This window comes from Delphinapterus leucas, chromosome 21, assembly GCF_059928025.1.
Source record: "Delphinapterus leucas isolate spDelLeu-1000000601 "Yukka" chromosome 21, BTC_Dleu_Yukka2, whole genome shotgun sequence".
NCBI classification, from domain to species: Eukaryota; Metazoa; Chordata; class Mammalia; order Artiodactyla; family Monodontidae; genus Delphinapterus; species Delphinapterus leucas.
The window spans coordinates 21,832,535-21,846,832 of NC_143149.1; the positions used below are offsets into that span (position 1 = coordinate 21,832,535).

The following is a 14,298-nucleotide window of genomic DNA, read 5'->3' on the forward strand; positions in this document are numbered from 1 at the left end:
TAAGACGGTGCACCACAACTACTGAGCCCGCACTCTAGAGCCCATGAGCCACAACTACTGAGCCTGTGTGACACAGCTACTGAAGCCCGCATGCCTAGAGCCCGTGCTCCACAACAAGAGAAGCCACCGCAATGAGAAGCCCGTGCACCGCAATGAAGAGTAGCCCCCGCTCGCCACAACTAGAGAAAGCCCGCGCACAGCAACAAAGGCCCAACGCAGACAAAAAAAAAAAAAAAAGCCATATGATGAACGTGAGCAAGATTTTTCTATCAGCATTTCTCAAAGTATTGAATATATTCTATATAACACCAGCTCTGGGGGATATACACAAGTGTTTTATGCACACACACACACACACACACAGGTTCTGTGGTCACATAAGTTTGAAGAATACTTGCTTAAACTAGGCTCATCACATTTCTTAACTGTGGAACTTCTCAGAAGCTTCCTCATATGCTAAGATACTTGGTGTTTTTCAAAAACAGCTCTACAAAATACAGTTTTTCTGAAATTAATTTGACCAGAAACCCTTTTTCAGAGGATCTCTTGGGACTGATAATCTACACTCCACACTTTGGGAACCACAGCTCTAATTCACAAACTCCTAAGGTTTGCACTGGCTGGGTGCTTAGAGATCAGTGAATCTGGGGACCTCAGAACTTAGCCCAGAGAGTAACTGCAGCTCTGAACTCATGACATGACCCTCTTTTGTCAGTAGCCATATGGGGCAGGGTGCACAACTTAGAGGCACTGAAAAACAACTGAGAGTGTTAGTAGAGATTGTAAGTCAAGCCAAGCTAACAAAGTCCACCTGATCCTTCCTATGTCGGTGCCCCATGGCAGCTGCCATAACAAAGGACCACAAATTGAGTGGCTTAAACCACAGAAATGTATTGTCTCAGTTCTGGAAGCTAGAAGTCCAAAATCAAGGTGTCCGCCGGGTTGGTTCCTTCTGAGGGCTTCAAAGGAGAATCTGAATCGGGCCCCCTCCTTGGCTTGGAGATGTCTGTGTTTTCCCTGTTTGCTTGTCTGTCTCCAGATTTCTCCTTTTTAAAATGAGGATGCCAGACAGATTGAAATAGGCCCATCTAAGGAATTCTTTCTAACTTAATTATCTCTGTCAAGACTGTCTCCAAATAAGGTCACACTCTGAGGTAGCAGGACTTAGGACTTCAATATATGAATTTGAGGAGGACACAATTCAACCCATAGCAGCCTCCAATAGAGCTAAACTGGCCAGAGATTCAAGAGATGTCCAGTTTTCAGGGTGGCCCTACCTGTGCAAGTTGGAAACTGATCGATTATTTTACCTATCTGAATGTCCTTCTGTTTTCTCTAATTTAAACTCTGCTTTGGTAAGCTATCTTTATTCTATTATGTAAATAGACTACAAAAATTTTCTCCTTCATCTGGTATCTACACATAGGTGGCTTCTTACTGTGGTTTCTATGATCTACTGAGCTTATTATAGGTGAGGCCCAGTACTCACCATCCGTGCATGCCTTTAAGTAGGTCTTTTTCATATTTCAAGAGAGGGAGAAGGCAGGTAACTTTCTCAAGGTCCCATAGCTAGCAAGGAACAGAATGTTGGGATTTGAACACACGTCTGACTCCAGAATCCCTACCCTTCCTTTCCACCACAATCTGGGATGGCTGCATTACCCGTGTATTTTTACTAAAGTTGAACCCACTCAGAGAAGTAGCTTTGAGAGGGGAGAAAAAAAATCAAGAGCTCTGTTTTAGACATGAGATGCCTACTGGACATTCAAGTGGAGATATAACACAGGGAGCTGAATATGTTAGTCTGAAATTCAAGGGATACTTAGAGCTGAAAGTATACATTCTTCATTTATCTACGTATGTGTGATACAGTAACACCAAGGTTGGATGACATCACTTTGTGATGTAGAGCAGGTATCAGCAAACTACGGCTGATTTTTGTATCACAGGCTACAGCCTATTTTTATATGACCTGTGAGCTAAGAATTTTTGAAATTTTTTTTTTGAAATGGTAAAAAAGTAGTATTTCTTGATGCATAAAAACAATATGAAATTAAAATATTAGAGTCGATTAATAGTTTTACTGGAACACAGTCGCACTCATTTATTTACGTAATATCTAGGGCTGTATTCGTGCCACATCACAGTTGAATAACTGTGACAGACTATGTGGCCCATAAAACTTAAAAGATTTGTGTTAAAAAAAGCCTTTTTCCAGAAAATTCTGCCAATCTCTCCTAGAGAAGAGAGAGCAGAAGTCTGAGGACAGAGCCATCCCTGGTGGCCTGGGACACTTCATGCTGGGATGAGGAAGCACATCCAGCAAAGGGGACTGAGTACCCAGTGAGATAAGAAGACAGCTGGGCAAATGATGTCCCAAAAGCAGTGAAGAAACAGGATGCCTGGGGAAGGCAGTGTCTCCAGAAGGACAGAGGGAACAACAGCGGGGTCAAGTGGAGGGCACGCTGAGAACTGACAGCTGACCACACGCACATCACTGGAGACCACGGCAAGAGCGGCTCTGGATCAACGGTGGGGACAAAGTTGGACTGAAAGAGATTCAGAGAAGGAATGGGAAGTACGGATGTAAATGTGGAGGATGAACAACATTTTCAAGGAACTTTACTATAAACAGGGTAGAGACAACAGCTAGCATGGACCATAAAGTGAAAACATGCTTTGGTTGGTTGTTTTAAGAAAGGACATGCTACAGTCTGATGATTTGCTGAAGGATGTGATTATAAAGGGTCAGCAGGAGGGAGTTTTCGGGGGGTAATAGGATTTTCCTGTACCTTGATTGTGGTGGTGATTACATGAATCTATACATGGGTTCAAAGTCACAGATTATATGCTGAAAAAAGTCAATTTTACTATATGATAATTTTTTTTTTGCTGTATGATAAGTTTTAAAAGACTATTTTAAAAAGATCACAGGATTGATCAAGTAGAGGGGAAACTGGTGAAGCAGGAGAGAGGGGGGAGCGCTCACTGTAGGATGAAGGGCTTCTGAGTAGAGAGAGTAGAAGGTGTCCTGCGAATAACTGGCCAGGGCAGGGATGGTTCATGTATCACAACAGGCAAGGCGGAGCAGGCATATGGGTGTGCATACAAGTCAGCTGGTAAATGTAGTGGTGGAAAGGTGAGAAAGTTTCTTCCTATGCCTGCTTTTTCCTTGGTTGTTTTTCTGCTGCTGCGTTCAAATACATGAACACCAGAATGACTGTGCAGAATGGAACCTGGGCTAAGGGAACTGAGGTGAATAGTCAGTAATGGGCCACGCAGTTTAAACTGCGTGAGGAAGTGAGGACATGAGTGGGGCTGGAAGACAGTATAAAAGTGGAAAGGTCAGGAGATCTAAGTGGGATCAGAGAATTTTTAAGTAGATTATGTAAATATGCCCTATGAATTTGGACCTTCAAATATCACATTTTAAAAAAATGTAAAGCAGAGGGCTTCCCTGGTGGCGCAGTGGTTGAGACTCCGCCTGCCGATGCAGGGGACGCGGGTTCGTGCCCCGGTCCGGGAAGATCCCACATGCCGCGGAGCGGCTGGGCCCATGAGCCATGGCCGCTGAGCCTGCGCGTCCGGAGCCTGTGCTCCGCAACGCGAGAGGCCACAGCAGTGAGAGGCCCACGTACCGTTAAAAAAAAAAAAAAAAAGTAAAGCAGAGTCTTATCTAGAGTTCAAGCTGGTATTTGATGGGAGTTTTCTTGGAAAAAAACATAATCGGTTAAGAAGCAGTCACCCCTAACCACCTATCAATCATTAATTTCCTCCGTCAAGGGAGAGGACTCGATGAAGGTACAATGTCATTCGATTCATATCTTCTCTGTGCAGCCATGAGTGAAAAGGCATCGGAGGAGAGCGAGAAGAGGAGGAGGAAGAGGCAGGCCTGGGGGGAAGAAGAAAAGGCGTTCATGAGAGAGGAGAAAGGGAGTGAGGTGAGGTTGAGAGGAAGAAGGAAAAGAGGTGAAGGCAATAACTGTAAAAACCACTTTTTAAAAAGAGTCAAGAGGGCTCCCCTGGTGGCGCAGTGGTTGAGAGTCTGCCTGCCGATGCAGGGGACACGGGTTCGTGCCCCGGTCCGGGAAGATCCCACGTGCCGCGGAGCGGCTGGGATCGTGAGCCATGGCCGCTGAGCCCGTGCGTCCGGAGCCTGTGCTCCACAATGGGAGAGGCCGCAACAGTGAGAGGCCCGCGCACCACAAATAAAAAAAAAAAAAAAAAAAAAAAATAAAGAGTCAAGAAAGTACTGTGTTCTACACATGGAGGTGTCAGCACCAGGAAACGTCCACATCATATACTGAGTGGTCATTAGCACTGAGACTCCAAATTTACCAAACACCAGTGTCCTTTCTTCCTATACACAAAGAAACCGCTATTTAAAATTGGCAGTTTTTATTAAGGACAGTGTATTAATGTCCTAGAGCTGCCATACAAAATACCACAAACTGGACTCTTAAACAACAGAAATGTATTTTCTCACAGTTCCGGAGGCTAGAAGTTCAAGATCAAGGCGTTTGTCAGGGTGGTTTCTGCTGAGAGTCGTGAAGGAGAATCTGGTCCACGCCCCTCCCCGAGCTTCTGCACTGTGCTGGCTATCTTTGGTTCTTTGGCATTTCTTGGCTTATAGATGCAGCACCCCAATCTCTGCCCTTCTCTTCACATGGTACCTTCCCCTGTGTGCGTGTCTCTGAGTCCACATTTCCCCTTTTTATAAAGACATGGAGTCATATTGGATTAGGGCCCACCCTAATGGCCCCTAATGATTTCATTTTTACTTACTTCTATAATGACTCTATCTCCAAGTAAGATCACATTCTGAGGTACTGGAGGTTAAGATTCCAATATATCTTTTTTTTTTTGGAGGCGGGGTACAATTCAACTCATAAGGGACAGGAAGGCTTGTCTTAGTTTTTTTGTCTCTTAAATTAGACCGCAGGTAACTTAGGGCAGAGATCATTTTTCAAAGAACTCTGACTGCCTCAAAAGATGGAAGGATTTTATAGACAAAGCGCACATTTTACAACCTTGTTGGAGCTGATGTTAAATGTGGTACCAAACACAATTTTGTTAAATTTCATGTTAATGTATGATTTCATTAGAAAGAATCTCAAAGCAGAGGACATGGTTTGGGAATTAGACTTTTCTGGAGTTTAGCTTCTCCAATGTGCAGGATTATGTAAGTATTTCCTAAGAAAGGGGTGAAGGGAGAAGAAAAAAATTCCATGTTGCTCTTTTTGTGCGTGCACGCGCGTGTGCACACACACGCACATTCTCCTGTCACAAATAGAAAAGTGATTCCTGACATATGCATTTTTTTCATCATAAGCTAAAGATTTCCCTAGGTTTAGAGTGATATGAAATATAAATTAAGCATGATTTGTACCCCATGACCCTTTTCAAGAACAAGTCTTTGTGAAGGAGGAAGGATGTGATTGTAAAGAGTCAGCAGGAGGGAGTTTTCGGGGGGTAATAGGATTTTCCTGTACCTTGATTGTGGTGGTGATTACATGAATCTATACATGGGTTCAAAGTCACAAGATTATATGCTGAAAAAAGTCAATTTTACTATATGATCATTTTTAAAAGACTATTTTAAAAAGAATATTGGCAGTTAGTTTCTATTTTTCAACAGTTTTAAGTGACAGCAGTATTAATCCCACTTTTCAGATAAGGAAAGTGGCAGCTCAAAATTAAACAACTTGCCCAGGATTATACACCTTAGGGTGGAGGATCTAGGACTGATCCACATCTGGCTGCTCCAAACCATGTACTCTCTTCCACTGCCCCACAATGGCACCAAAAAAACGACTGCACTACTTAATTTGAGTATGCCTGCTCCCTCTGAGAACTGCAAATCCTTGATCAAAAGTAAAGGCTATTGTCAGAGGTAACACACACAAACAGCTGTGAGACGCCATAAAGAGAGCACAGAACAAAACATGGAAACCCATCCCACTTATATAACATCATTTCTTGGGTACATGCTCTTCTGGGGCAGAGGTCCAAAAATAACAGCCTATGTGCTATGTGTCAACTATCAACAATCTCATCTGACTGCTAGAATAGCTTCACTCCACATAAAAAGAATAGCCCTCTCAGTCCCCATAAAAAGAATAGCCCTCTCAGTCCCCTGGACTTATTTAGGAAAAGAGAAGGAGGAAATACACCAGAGTTAGGAGACATAAAGCATGCATTCTGTTGTTTTCCATTTTGCTCAGATGGGTCTCCACTCAGAAACCTAAGAAAGCTGGGCATCGAGTTGACCAGCCTGGACACAGTGTGGTACTGAATGCTCTAGAATATGTCTTTAGAAGTTTCCCAGGGTTCTTCATTTGATGTGTAGTGTGGCCCCTGTCACCAACTCAACAAAAAATGAAATTTAGTCTTAGGATGAAGTGACAGCCACTTTCCCCACATCTTCTGCACACCAAACAAAAGGCCAAAAAGACACCCAGAAGCAAACCTTCTTAAGCAGTGCTCACCTCACTTATGACGAACAGCTCAATACAGTCAATGGATAACTAAAGAAAGAGTCAGTGTGAGGTCATCCACTAAGTAACGGCAAACAATACAGACTTTTCTTGAAAAAGGTTAAGAGATGCTTGCTCTTGGCAGACTCGAATATTATGCAAATTGCTGACCTTGTTTCTAGTTTTTCTTTAGGCTCATATGCACATAGATTTATATATACACATCCACAGCACTTATTTCTTCAGTAAGAAAATCCAAATACCTTTCTATAATTACTACAATGGAGACAGCAGTGACTAAGACCTGTATTTCACAGTCGTGATTATGGCAAAGTCTATACATGTCTTTTAATTTCATCACCTAAATTCTTCTGGGCAAGGGCAACAAACTCATCTTTATATCCATCCACTGTAATTCCAAGTGTAATGCCCTGAAAGCGATAGATACATGAAATATCTACTGAACTGAAAAAGCAAAATGAGGGAAAAGAAAATGCATAACTTAGAACAAAAATTTAGGCTTTTTGGCTTACAAAACTCTTGAAATTTGACCACTGCCACATAATCTTGAGCTGTAACGACCGCCAAAAGTCTTTCCAATGAATGAGAAAACAAACAAAATTTCTTCTCTTAGTTGAACAACAGGAAATTGCCACTTTTACAGTTCAAAAATTACTGGATATCAACAATTTCATATGGTTCAACATAATAGAATATAACCAATCACACAAACATAGGTGGGAAATCTGGATGTATCTTCATAACATGTTCCACTTATCAAAATATTCATATACAGGACTTCCCTGGTGGTGCAGTGGTTAAGAATCCGCCTGCCAATGCAGGGGACACGGGTTCAATCTCTGGTCCAGGAAGATCCCACATGCCGCAGAGCAACTAAGCCCATGCACCACAGCTACTGAGCCTGCGCTCTAGAGCCTGTGAGCCACAACTACTGAGCCTGTGTGCCACAACTACTGAAGCCTGTGCACCCTAGAGCCCACGTGCTGTAACTACTGAGCCCAGGTGCTGCAACTACTGAAGCCCGCGCACCTAGAGCCTGTGCTCCACAACGAGAAGCCACCACAATGAGAAGCCCTCGCACCGCAACGAAGAGTAGCCCCTGCTCGCCGCAACTAGAGAAAGCCCGTGCACAGCAACGAAGGCCCAATGCAGACAAAAATAAATAAAAATAATTTTTAAAAATTAATTAATTAAAAAAAATTCATATACAAAGGATAGGATCACAAGGCACATACCACATTAATGTGAAAATATTTGTTTCAGGATATCGAAGGAATTATTTTAACCAGAACTTATTTTAAAATTAGCTTTAATGAGGTATAATTTACATATAATAAAATTCCCTAATTTTAAGTGTAATATTTGATGCAGTTCGACGAACGTATCCAGTCTTGTCAGCCCCACCACAATCATGATGTGGAATATTTCCATCACCCACAAAAGTTCCCTTGTAGTCCATCCCCTGGCCACACCATCAGCCCCTGATTTGCTTTCTGTCACCATAGCGGTTTTGCCTTTCTAGAATTTCCTATAATTGGATTCAAGCCCAAAAGTACGTACATTTTTGTGTTTGGCTTCTTTCACTTAGCACAATGCTCTTGACATTCATCTACATTGTTTCATCAGTAGTTCACTTCTTTTTATTGCTAAGTAATATACCACAATTTATCTATTTAGCAGACAAGTTGTTTCCAGTATTTGGCCATTATGAAAAAAGCTATTATAAACATTTGTGTATAAATCTTTTTATAAACACAGACTTTCATTTCTCTTGGGTGAATACCAAGGAATGAAACTGCTAAATTGTATGGTAAATGCATGTTTAAATTTATTAGAAACTACCAAACTGGTTACACCACTTTACATTCCCAGCAGCAATGAGGAGAACCCCAGCTGTTACAAATCCTCACCAGCACTTTGTCTGCTCAGTCTTTTTAATCTTTGCCATTCTAGCGGGCGGGTAGCTATATCTCCTACGGGTTTTAATTTGTGTTTCTCTAATGACTAGTGATGCTACTATCTTTTAATATGCTTATTTGCCATTCATATACCCTGTTTGGGGAAGTGTTTATTCAAATCTTTTGCCCAGTTTTTAATTTGGTTTTATAATTATTGACTGGTAAGAGTTCTGTTTTGGTTTTCATCAGGTATACGTTTTGCAAATATTTTCTCCTGAACTATGGATTGCCTCTTCATTTTCTTAACAGGTCTTTTGAAGACCAAAAGTTTTGCATTTTGATTAAGTCCTATATAGCAAAATTTTCGTAAGCACAGGAGTTTCTCCTATGCTTTCTTCATAAGCATAGAAGTCTCCTACGCTTTCTTCATAAGATTTTACAGTCTTAGCTCTTACATTTAGACCTATGATTCATTTCAAGTGAATTTGTGTGGACGGTACAAGGTAGAGGTCAAGGTTCATTTTTATGAGTACAGATATCTAATTGTTTCAGCACTATTTTTGAAAATATTATCTCTACCTCACTGAATTATTTTGTACCTTTGTCAAAAATCAATTAACCGTATATATGGGTCTATTCTGTTCTACTGATTGATTTATCTGTCCTTACACCAATACAACACTGTCTTGATTACTGTAGCATCAAAGGAAGTTTTGAAGTCAGGCAGTATAAATCCCTCAACTTAGAATCCAGTCTTGTCATCCCCACCACAATCATGATGTGGAATATTTCCATCACCCACAAAAGTTCCCTTGTAGTCCATCCCCTGCCCACACCATCAGCCCCTGATTTGCTTTCTGTCACCATAGCAGTTCCTTCCTTCAAAGGAAGTCAGGTAGTATAAATCTCTCAACTTAGAATACCTATTTTTAAATAATTTAATAACTGGTGATTGATTCTCTATGGGACAATTCACTCCCAATGGATACAGCATAAGACCTCCAATTGATGCTGTTGCCCACTCCATCCCCCCCATCCCTTTCTGAAATTAACAGTGGCTCCTTCTACACATTCCAGGGAGCTTCAAAGCCCTTCATCTACTTCCTGCTTAGGTGGGGGCATAAAGAATTCCTACCCAGTTGACCTCACCAACAACAGGCTCTCACTTATGCTCTTGTTCTAACAGCCATGACCCCCTGGACTCTTGGTCTCTACTCCTTAGATTTCTCCAGACCACATCAACAAAACGTTGCTAACCTCTGTGTTGACCATCTGATTCCTACCCCTATGGCCAGCCTTAGAGACCGATTTCCCTGAGGTGCTATGACCTGGTTCATTCTGAGTTTGGACTTCACCCCTAACCAGCTATAACCACAAATGAATAAATGAGTGAACAAAGATATTTCTACCTACAAGCCAACCAGGCCTGTTGCCAATGGCCAAGAGGGCTGTTCAGGGCATGATGCCAGGGGCACTGCTCATGCTGCCTGCAGTGGAACTGTGCAACAAGATGGCCCTGCCCCCACTCCTCCGCCCCTTCTTCCCTCCAGCTCATACATTAGTGACACAGTGCCTTCATACTGAAAATGACATAGCAAAAATATGTTCAACATTCCTTGGACCAAATTCACATTCCCAATATTCTTCTGTTGACTTGGATGTGTTTCAGACAGGTCCAAATGCAGAAGACCACAAATAACTGTTTGGGTGAAATCACTTTTTACATTTCTTTCCCCTAAAATATTCAAACATATTTACATCGTCTTATAGAACTACAGTCAGCATAAAATTAGCTATTCCCTTCCTGTAATGTGTACCAGCTATCTACCAGATGCTTTTGAAGTGTATTTTCTTTATCAGGTAAAGTGAATTTTCCCAGTTGCATCCCAAGATAAACTCACCTACAGGCTCTAGGCTCTGTTTAAAAAAAAAAAAAAGAAAAAAAGAGAAGAAAACAGGAATAAAGGAAGGAAGGAGGGAGGGAGGGAAGAAAAACAGGAACTAAGATGAGATATCATAAAGTTATATAACACAGCACTGAAATTTTCTCATCCAAAAGATTACTTGAGATTTCTTTTGCCTTTATGTGTGAATTAGCTACTAAACAGGATATCTAGGTCCCAAACAAGTCAATTAAGAGTCCACCTAAGTTAAAAAAAAAAAAAAGTTTCAAAAAATGAGAAGCTTAGAAATTCTTTCCTCATAAAAACCTAGCTCTCCTTGTAGAAACTAAACTCAAAAGGCAGAATTGGAAACTCCTGGATACAATGGTTAAAAATGGGCAGGGAACTTCAGACTATACTACAAAGCTACAGTAATGAAGACAGTATGGTACTGGCACAAAAACAGAAATACAGATCGATGAAACAGGATAGAAAGTCCAGAGATAAACCTACACACATACGGTCACCTTATCTTTGATAAAGGAGGCAAGAGTATATAATGGAGACAAGACAGCCTCTTCAATAAGTGGTGCTGGGAAAACTGGACAGCTACATGTGAAAGAATGAAATTAAAACACTCCCTAACACCATACACAAAAATAAACTCAAAATGGATTAAAGATCGAAATGTAAGGCCAGACACTATAAAACTCTTAGAGGAAAACATAGGCGGAACACTCTATGACGTAAATCACAGCAAGATCCTTTCTGACCCACCTCCTGGAGAAATGGAAATAAACACAAAAATAAACAAATGGGACTTAATGAAACTTAAAAGCTTTTGCACATCAAAGGAAACCATAAAAAAGATGAGAAGACAACCCTCAGAATGGGAGAAAATATTTGCAAATGAAGCAACGGACAAAGGATTAATTACAAGCAGCTCATGCAGCTCAATAAAAAAAACAACCCAATCCAAAAAAGGGCAGAAGATCTAAATAGACATTTCTCCAAAGAAGACTGCCAACAAACACATGAAAAGATGTTCAACATCACTAATCATTAGAGAAATGCAAATCAAAACTACAATGAGGTATCACCTCACACCGGTCAGAATGGCCATCATAAAAAAATCTACAAACAATAAATGCTGGAGAGGGTGTGGAGAAAAGGGAACCCTCCTGCACTGTTGGTAGGAAAGTAAATTGATACAGCCACTATGGAGAACAGTATGGAGGTTCCTTAAAAAACTAAAAATAGAACTACCATATGACCCAGCAATCCCACTCCTGGGCATATACCCTGAGAAAACCATAATTTGAAAAGAGTCATGTACCAAAATGTTCATTGCAGCACTATTTACAATAGCCAGGATATGGAAGCAACCTAAGTGTCCATCGACAGATGAATGGTTAACGAAGATGTGGCACATATATACAATGGAATATTACTCAGCCATAAAAAGAAATGAAATTGAGTTATTTGTAGTGAGGTGGATGGACCTAGAGTCTGTCATACAGAGTGAAGTAAGTCAGAAAGAGAAAATCAAATACCGTATGCTAATACATATATATGGAATCTAAAAAAAAGTGGTTCTGATGAACCTAGGGGCAGGACAGGAATAAAGACACAGACGTAGAGAATGGACTTGAGGACATGGGGAGCGGGAAGGGTAAGCTGGGACGAAGTGAGAGAATAACATTGACATATATACACTACCAAACGTAAAACAGATAGCTAGTGGGAAGCAGCTGCATAGCACAGGGTGATCAGCTCGGTGCTTTGTGACCACCTAGAGGGGTGGGATAGGGAGGGTGGGAGGGAGACGCAAGAGGGAGGGGATATGGGGATATACGTACGCATATAGCTGCTTCACTTTATTATACAGCAGAAACTAACACAACATTGTAAAGCAATTATACTCAAATAAAGATGTTTAAAAAAAAAAATGGGAAGGCAGACAAACGGTATAAGCTGGTAAGGGCAGGGATTACGAGTTACCTTAACTCAGAAGGACTGCTAACTCAACAAGGGCCACGGTCCAGGAAAGCCCTGCAGGGGTGAGTCACGCCAAAAAACAGCAGATGACACATGATATCAATTACTCTCTGGACACCTTCTCTTCATCTTAGAAAGTGGCTGCTGAGGGCAATTTAAGTCACTCAGGTGTCAAATCTTAGGCTGGTCCAGGTGAGCTGCCTGTGACTTCTCTGAAATTCCTAGTAATTACATATAAAAATTGAGTCTGGGATAAACCATAATGGAAAAGACTAGAAAAAAGAACGCATATGTGTAACTGAGTCACTTGGCTGTACAGCAGAAATTAACACAACATTGTAAATCAACTATACATCAATTAAAAAAAAAGCCAGTTACTGCTATTAAGCTATAGCCCCTTAATCCAACTACTTTTTGTTCCCAAAATTTTCAGAGTCCAAAAAGGCCAAAAAAGGTCAGAAGCCTGGTTATTATAGAGAGCTGGTGTCCTCTTAGTTTACTGGGGAAGACAGGGCAATAAGGACAGGGACCACTTCCACTGCAGAGCTGGCGTCCTCCACACCCTGCTGAGCTCACTTTTGCAAGGAAGCACCGATGTGCCAGCCTCAAAAGGAGCTGATAGCGAAGATGCTCCAATCCTGGGTCTCCCGGGACTTAGCAATTTTGGGAGAGCTTTACTTCCTGCTGAAGTATTTTTATTATGCTCTTTCTTGAAGCAGGAAAATAGAAAAATATTCCCAAGGAACCTGGGGAAGCTCTTTACCCACTTCCAGGTAAAGTGCCTTTGCCTGCCCCAAGCGCTCTCCTACCTGATCACTGTTTTTTCAGAAGATAAAACTGAGGCGTTTAAATGGGGACTTAGAAGAGGGCTCTGTGATTACCCAGTAAAGATCACTCTTAGAGTTGGGAAAAAGGAACAGTGATCCTAAATGACCACTGATTGATCTTCTTTCTCCAGTCTCCAACATATTGTCACAGTGATTGCTTCATTGATAGAACTGCCTTTATGTGACAGAAAATGTTCACTGTATGACTTGGATCTCTCCGGTCTTCTGAACCACCCGAGTAAGCGATTACCTCGAGGAATCCCAAAATAAAATCACGATATGAATTCATGAATCAAGGAAGTGCATCTAATTTGCATAATAAGGCTTCTTTAGAGAACGGGGAGCTATATATCTGATACAAGACAATCCTGAAAGTATAATCCCATCATTTGCAAATAACTAACTGTAAATTTAGAAGGTGATACTGAGCAAAAAGAGGAAGAGAGAGAGAAATGGCTTGGTATGATCTACTTTCAGCATACGCTTCAGCTTCACATAATACAGTCACAATACTTCCTGTATTACTAAGACGCATTCGTATAGTAGAGAAGGGGAAACAAAACAGGACTCGATAGAAGGAAACGACAATAAAGCAGATGGATTGAGCTCTTCAAGTCTGTGCTAGCAGAGAATGCAATTAAACAAATGCTATGGTTTATTAAAATCACAATGGTTAATAGTGTAGGTAGACCCACTGAATTCTTCACCATATAAACCGTTCCACGTTAATAGCACAAATTAAAAATGTAATCTCACACTACTGGAAGTATGCCTTTAACTGTTCCTAGGATAGCAAAGAAAATAAACGTTCCAAAAATAGCGTAAAAATAAAAGGAGGTACATCATGTCCCCTGTATGTATCGCATAGAAAAACAATTTAAATAATCAGTGTTCCTACTCTTTTATTATTATTTCAATCCCAGGATTTGAAAAGCAATGCAAAGTATCATTACATGAGAATGGGCTAATAGTAATTCAGAAATTATGAATTACTGCACTTTTTTAGCTAACAGGTTAAAAGCCCAGGGATTTGATTGATGATCTCTCTAGAAGAAAAAAAGACCATTTGTAAATTCTTTGTTCACAACATGCCTTTCCCACCACCTGTAAGTGGAATTCTAGTTTCCCCATGACCCACTCAGTTGGAAGGAGTCTCTTTCTCTACTGAATTCTCATGGCACAGGGTCTAGACCCA

The 14,298-nt window shown here is 41.0% G+C and overlaps 1 protein-coding gene across 12 annotated transcripts in view; it reads right to left on the bottom strand.

Moving 5' to 3' along the window:
- MFHAS1 (multifunctional ROCO family signaling regulator 1) overlaps positions 1-14,298 on the bottom strand; it is a 115,261-nt gene that overhangs the window by 75,382 nt on the left and 25,581 nt on the right. For 2 of the 12 annotated variants that reach the window (XM_089903689.1, XM_089903690.1), the window contains exon 2: positions 12,280-12,497. The exons of 9 other annotated variants lie outside the window; for them this stretch is intronic. In XM_089903689.1, the coding sequence (XP_089759815.1) occupies positions 12,448-12,497 (50 nt within the window). In that variant the 3' untranslated portion in view covers positions 12,280-12,447. One more of the 12 variants, XM_089903691.1, reaches the window with a different exon arrangement.